Below are 7,852 nucleotides of genomic sequence, written 5' to 3' on the forward strand. Positions count from 1 at the left end.
TACTCCCTAAAAGGTAGCTACCGAGTGTAAACCGTCTCATAATTCTTTCGAGAAACGTGGCAATCACCAGTGGCTCCTCAGTGTCGTCAAATGGAGTGCGCAGAGCAAAATAACTGAAAGAAAAAGAAAACAGTTCGTCTTCTGTTTGCCGAGCAAAATCCGATTTCCGCGGTGAGCGGTGTGCATGCGAGCCAGCGAGATCGAGCGTACACAATACTTAGGATGGCGGGCATGGCGCGTACGCAGGACCGCTAGTTAAATGTATGAAAATAAATTGGAACCGAGTGGCCTCGGGCGTCCGATCGGGTATTGTCTCTGGCGTCTCGATGACTATATAGTTACCGCTATAGAGTTATCCCGAATCGAACGCCTGGAGGGAGACCGGGCTTGTAATAGCCAGGCTGCTGCTCGGGGAACCGTAATGTCATAATAGAATAGCGATGTTAGTAATACCATCGCGATGCACCGGCGTAGGCAACCGGCCGATTGACTGGTCCGTGTACTGTAGCCGGGAGAGGCCCAATTTGCATCGCATTGTGTACTCGTTACGCCTTCGTCCGCGCCGCTACGCATCCATACGTGCGCCTCTGCGCCGAGCAGAGTCGAGCGGAGCCGAGCCGAGTCGGGTCGAGTCGCGAGGACTGCGACACAGTCCTGGTCGGCGTCGGTAACAGGCGTCGGCGTCGGCGTCGGCGTCGGAGTAGTCGGCGTCGGCGCGCATCGGCCATCCCGACGGCAAAACCGCCGCCGTTCCAGCAATCAGCGCCCTGGGAGAACTGTGGAAACCGCGGAAACCCCTAACTCGATTATCGTTTCTGGCGTCGTTATCGTTATTAGTCGCTCCATCGCCTGAATAACGGGACGGAAGACCAACCTCGGCTCTCGATGTTGTTCCCACTCACTCGCAATTGTTGCACGTTTTATTCGTTTACCGGGATCTTTCTTCCGGGACAAACACTTTTCTGATACCGTCTCTGTAGCACGGAGTGCGGTAGCCTGGCGTCCCAATGGCTTATCGTGGTCAAAATTAAAATTTTGTATGGTTTACATGTTGAAAAAAATTTTAAATATGTTCGTTGATAGCTATTCAAAAATTCGAAAGATTATTCGAGGGATCGAAGTGAGAACTCATTGCACAACATAATATTTATAAATTTAAATTAATGTCTCGTATATGTAGTATAGATAGTATAGTATAGTATAATATAGGCGTAATGTCATATAAATATTTAAATAACGACGTTTTTGAACGACGTTTTTTGCAATTGAGATGGACAAGTTTTACTTTGCATTTATTTTACAAAGGCCAACAGTCTAGTCATGACAAAGTATATTTGCCATTGTATATTTTTCCTCAGTATTTTTTTGCTTGGTATTCTTATAATTATTATCTCTTAATTAAAAGGCGATGAGACAGTTGAATATTAAAATAATTGCATTCAAGAATATAACTTCAAAAAGTAATGAATTAATATTTTTAGATAAAAATCTTATTGTTACCTATTGTACATAATAAAATTATTGTATCTCATTTTGTGTGGTAACTATACAGTGAGTAAAAAAATATTCGAATGATAGCATGACCTCGATTTCTACGCTATATTTTTAAGTAAATGTACATATACAGAATACATATACACATACAGAAAACTTTCGATTTAGTATAAAAGATTTACCTACATAATTAAAAAAAATATAAAGAAGACATCGAATTTTCACGTTACAAAAGTATTTGAACGACTTAGAAAATTAAATTGAGAAGTTGCAAAAATACATTTGTTTTAAATTTGTATTACTAGTTTTATGCTTCTATTGCTTAACAATATGTTTCAAGAATTTTGACGTTTTAAAAATTATTCTTTACTTGTCATCAATGTTGTTTTCAATTTGTAAAATAAAACTGTATTTTTAGAAGATTTCCATGTTACATCAATATTAGCGAGTAAATTGGCTAAAATTGCATTTTAATTTTATTAATTCCTACGGATGCATCAACAAATTAAAATAACATATTATATTTACTTGTATCTTATACATGACTTCTCCATTTTCATAACGTGAACTTGGTGGTACGAATTGTAATAAATAAAATATATACTAGTAATAAAAATTGATATTAACTTAATTAATTGAATATTTTTATAATTTTCCAACTTGATTCCATTTACAATATAAGACATTCGAATACTTATGTTGTGTGAAAATTTATTTGTCTATACTTTCTTAGTTATGCAGGCAAATATTTTATCAAAGTCACTAGCAATCGTGAAATAAGAGATTCCTCATGACATTAGAAATAACTTTTTCCTGAGCACAAATGCAATTCGCTTTGTTTAAGAGAGCAGGTTGTCTCATTGATCACTGGTTTTCCTTAATAATTCGTTAACAATGCTTCGGAAAAAATGTTTGTAAAGAAAAAAGTTGCTTCAGGTGAACTCAGGAACCACTCCTTATGCTCTAGTATATTTGATATACCTTATCTTAATATACCGTAAAATATTTCTCCCCAATCTTGAAGCTTGATCACTTCCAATGATTACGCCGTTTCCGGTTTATATTTCCCGCGCTTTCTCGGCGTGCTTTGGCGCGCGCGTGACACCACCTTCTTGCTTCTGATTGTCGGAAGACGTAACAGTCGTTTCGCAGCCGTTCGTGCAGTAATTGTTCTTGTATAAAGTGTTCTGGAAGGAGTGTCTTTTGCTTTGTTTTTTTCGTCGCATTTGTTGTCGTCAATCCTTAGCTCATCCTTCATTAAGCCATCACAAAACCTTACGTTCAACCCTTGAAAACACGTGACTCCAACGACGCATGTGCATCTTGCAGCCTGTCCATGAAAATTCGTAGCATTCAATTAATGCAACTGAATTTGCACGAATCATCAACACTACTGTAAGTTTATTTTATCTACTTTATTAAGGGGGCATATCCATTCAGAGCCGACAATTCTGTTAATTCTTTTTTGATAAATTGTGGTCGTGTCTTTATAGGTCAAACGTTTTATAATTTTGCATACACGTTTGACTATGGCATTATTTCAAAATAATATAGTTTAATCTTCGTATATAAATTAGATCCAAATGGCCAAAAATGAAATTACAAAATCTTATTTTTTTTAATGTGAAACGATTACTAGAACTAATACTTTTTACAGTAAGTTTTAGTATCTTTATAGTAAGTGCTACCCCTTGCACTATGACTCCTTTCACGTTGCGTTGATTAGTACTTATTTGTCCTTAATATTTTTTTTAATAGGATCAGATAATTTTTGTTTCTTGCTTTCTTATTTTTTTATAATTTCATAATATTCATATTTAATAGATCTTACATAGAATCTTTATCATACGACTTACTTGTTATTATAGTGCAAGGGATTAACAATCTTTATTGAAAGAACAATTAATTTATTATCTACGCTTGAGTAACAAGATTTGACTCGTAACTGTGATTTATCTTCATTACGTGTTGCTATTATTGGCGCGTGGTAATCAACGTAAACGGTCGCTCGGCGTTCGTTTGTTGTTGTTTCTTTTTATTTCGAACATGTACCGAAGGTGTTCCAACGCTCGAATTTTCGAGTAATCGGAATTTAAACATGATTATACGAATCGAGCAATGTTCGTAGTATGAACACTGTGTATGATTAAAATAATATATTGTGATAATAAAATAACGGAATTTAGTGACTCGACGTGTTTTTTTTGCGGTTGTACTTTTGAAAGATAACTGTCACCGATCGAGGCAAAGTGAGCGCGTATGTATACATACATCGACTAACATTTGTATAGACGTCCTCCATTGTGTTAACAACGTCTGTATACACGCTTTCAATATGCAGTTGCTTCCAAAAGTGTACGCACACTAGTAAATAATTATACAGTAAAAGGAAAGAATCCTTTACCGTATATTAACACGTTGACGCCGCTGCCAATATTCACGGGTTTTCTCTGTAACGTGGTGTCAAAACTTAAGAAAATTAAATAATTATATTAAGTTCATAATATTGAACTGTTACGTTTTTACTATTGTATGTCTGTTTATAATGTTGAGATAAAATAACGTAAACTTTTTTTGTACTACCTATTTTGTAACAGACACGGGAAACTCACCGCACGTCGGCGTCACCGTGTTAGAATATAATAAATGTCAAAATCTGACAATCTCTCAATTTAGTGTAAAACATTATCTACATAATTAACGAAATATTAAAAAGTAATGAATTATCACGCTACGCAAGTATTCGGACAATTTATGAAGTTCAGTTCGGAGATTATGAATATTAATTGATTTTTAAGAAGTCTGAATTTATTTACGATAGATGTCGTTTTGTATCTCTATATTATACGCTTTTATAATTTGTTCATAGTATGTATTCAATTAATTGCAATTGCAGTTATGTATAAGACGAGTGTAAGTATAACTTTCAATCCTAGTTTCACATACAAGTTTAAAACTTATTGTCGCGCTTCACTTAAGACAATTAGCTTGATGTAGGCGGTGCAATTAGGCATGTCCAATCGTTACATACAGAATGAAGTGTAAAGAATTAATAATTTCGGTCGGCAAAAGAAGAAGTTTACGGGATTAGAAATATCTTGATTAATATAATAGAGAAATGTGCCAAAGGCTATGGTCTGAGATCACCACTGTGTTGAATCTTATATGTAAGTATCTACTAGAATTGCATATACGTATTATATTCTAGACCTGTAGTACCCTTAACCTACTTTTAATATATTTTATTTATAAGAAAGAATACATGTGATGTACGGATGTTATACCTGGCAGTATATTCTGTGGCGGAAGATTGTATGTGGCTAAAAATGTAGCTAAGAAAAAAGTTATTTTCACGCGTTAAATGAATCAGATGTTAGTCTATAGGGACTAACCGTTAAAAAAAAGGCCATGCAATAGAATTTAAATCATTATACGTCAGGAGAATTCTAATAGGAAGACGGATGTTATTATCATTACATAATACTTTACATTTTATTCAATTCCGAAACAATGACAAAGACGATGATATAGATATAGCGAGGATTAAGACTAAGTCGATAACTTTTAAAACGATATAACTTCTTTAAACGAAAATGTCTTGATCCTTTTTGAATGGGAATGCTCCCTTAATTTGAGTCTCGTCAATCTATCGATGAGCTTATTCGCACATTAGACGCATTCTAACGTTTTCAATCTGCACATTTTACAGGCCAACTCAACACTGGCATCACCATTCTCAAGCATTTCGTTCTCCAAAGCAGATAGTGAACTGTGCCGAACTTTCCAGAATAGTGCAACCTTGTAGCACAAATTTCGCCTCGCATCGAGCACGAACCATATTTTACTGTTCCCTAAACACAACGTATATCTAATTTAACGAACGCAGTCATGATGCAGGATGACTACGAAGAGCAGAACACGAACAAATTACCTTCGCTACCTGAGAACAGCAACGTTTTCAAACGACCGAAAGAACCCCTTCCGACCGACCTCGCACTCAAGGCATCGACACAGATGTCACGGCTCGAATCAATGAAGGACATCGAAGATGCGTTGATAGACATGACGCACACCACCAGCATGTCAAAGGTAAAGTTGGAGGTCAGCATGATGGAAGCACTTCACGACGACTTTCAAAAGGAACATACTAGTCTCGTAGCATCGTGGCCGGCAAACTACATTCATCACGAATACTTCGCCTGCGATCTCTACCAACAGGAAGCTCAGGTTATGATGAGGATCAAACGAGAAGCCAGCAGATTGGAACAAATGATTGCCGAAGGACCATCGTCGCAGAAACCTGATACCGCCGCCGAGGAGGGTGTCAGAGCAAAACTGCCGGACCTCGAACTCCCCAAATTCAAAGGCAGTTGTCTGGAATGGCCCAAATTCATCAGCATTTTCACCTCGCATATTTTAAGTCAAAACCAGCTGAATAACGTTGAGAAGCTATGTTATCTCCGGCAGTGCCTCGAGGGCGAACCAGCCCAACTCGTTTCGGGCTTAGCTCTCGTAAACGAATCTCTTCAGACCTCGTTAGATCTGCTCAGTAAGTGGTATTTCAACAAGCATCTCCTCATCGACGCGGAGTTCGATAGGATTTCCAACATGCCGGGTCTAAGAGAAGGGAACTCGGCCAACTTGATAGATCTTACTACGAGAGTCACGACGGCCATCACGAACTTGAAGGCCATTGGTGTAGCTGACATCTGGGACAGCTTTTTAGTGTATCACGTGTCGCGATGCTTGGACCTGGACAATTGGAAGTGTTGGATGATGTCGGTGGGGACCTTCAAGGAGTACCCACGCTACGAGCAGTTGGAAAATTTCATCAAATCACGGGCACGAGTAACGCGGACGTTAGAATTGTATACGAATGATTCCAACATCTCAAGCAAGCCGACCAGCCAACAAGCCCTGGTACAGACTACGATTGCTGAACTCAGTACATCGTCCAGCTCAGGATTCGGAGGCCATCATTACTGTGATTGCTGCCAGGCCAAACATTTTATAATGAGGTGCCCGAAATTTCTGAAACTGCCCGTAGCAGATCGGTTGATCTTTGTCGCCGACCATTACCTTTGCACCAATTGCTTAAGGCGCCACAGGCTAGATAACTGCAAATCTAAAAAAACTTGCAACTTGTGCAACCAAAAACACCACACTCTGCTTCACGATGAGGAGTAGACAAGTGATCGTTTCATAACACCGCAATCATCATCTTATTCATGCACGTTCGAGTTCAAGGCTACTTGTCTGTGGACGAATCCACAGGTAAATATAAACAAATAAGGTCACATTTACATGGACTCGAACCGATTGTCTCGAACATAAGAATTCCTGACGCTTTCAACCTTGCTGACTTTATTCATTAAGAGGAACGCTTTACTTCCTAGCATACATTAGAGTATGCTATGGTGGTTGAGGCCATCATGACTTACTAAATTCATTCACTCAAGACCGTGTCGACTTATTAAGCTTAAAAACATTGCATTAGTGTCTCTTCCTTCCGACAAGATCTTGGCTGTACACAAGATCGATTATCACTGAGATTTCATATAGATCTGTCAACAAACTGTTTCGTCTAATAGCAATTCGTTTTAGAATTGTTGAAAGACTCGGGAGAACAGTACAGCTATCATCAACAATGCTCATACAAGCTGTTCACTTGGAATGTATTAGAATCTCTTAATAAACTGTTTCGTCTAATAGCAATTCGTTTTAGAATTGTTGAAAGACTCGGGAAAATAGTATACTTATCATCAACAACGCTCATGCAAACTGCTGTCTTGGAAAGGGTTAGGTTATGTTTCATCAAGGCACGTCGATTAACGACACTTCGCCACATATTTCTTTCATGAGCTCAAACTACTAGGGGCTAACATAAGATTGCAAAAGTGTCATACGTAGCAGACCTTCATACGTAGAAACATTATTAAAAATTGTTAATTAACGCAGTTGTGTAAGAAATCGTCAAATTAATGTTACGATTAAGTTGATGATAAAGGAAATTAAACGTGAACTTATAATGCAAATTCTAGTAATATATATGTATACATGTATTTCGCGTATAGTATAAAGCAAATATTGATGTCAAAACAGCGAAAACCTTAGAATTTGTAATGCAGACAAAGCTTCTTCTTGGTGTGCATTAATGCCTTGGTTATCACTCTTCAGTCATTCTTCTGATACCAGAAAACAATTTTTCTTTCGTGCATGTTTTCATTTACTTCTAATCGTAAACATTGATGATCGCGAATCACATTTTGCTTCGATTTAGAATAAATGAGGAACATACATGTTAAGTAGATTATGTACGATATGGTAATCGTCAGTATGTGCCTAATATTGTACGTAA

General features: G+C 37.6%; 1 protein-coding gene across 1 annotated transcript; it reads left to right on the top strand.

Moving 5' to 3' along the window:
* Positions 1–5,385: 5,385 nt before the first annotated feature.
* On the top strand, positions 5,386–6,681 carry LOC144467625 (uncharacterized). The gene has a single exon (XM_078176515.1). The coding sequence runs from the start codon at positions 5,386–5,388 to the stop codon at positions 6,679–6,681; it is 1,296 nt and encodes a 431-aa protein (XP_078032641.1).
* The last annotated feature ends 1,171 nt before the right edge of the window (positions 6,682–7,852 follow it).

The sequence above is a fragment of the Augochlora pura genome, chromosome 3, assembly GCF_028453695.1.
Source record: "Augochlora pura isolate Apur16 chromosome 3, APUR_v2.2.1, whole genome shotgun sequence".
In the NCBI taxonomy this organism is placed as follows: Eukaryota; Metazoa; Arthropoda; class Insecta; order Hymenoptera; family Halictidae; genus Augochlora; species Augochlora pura.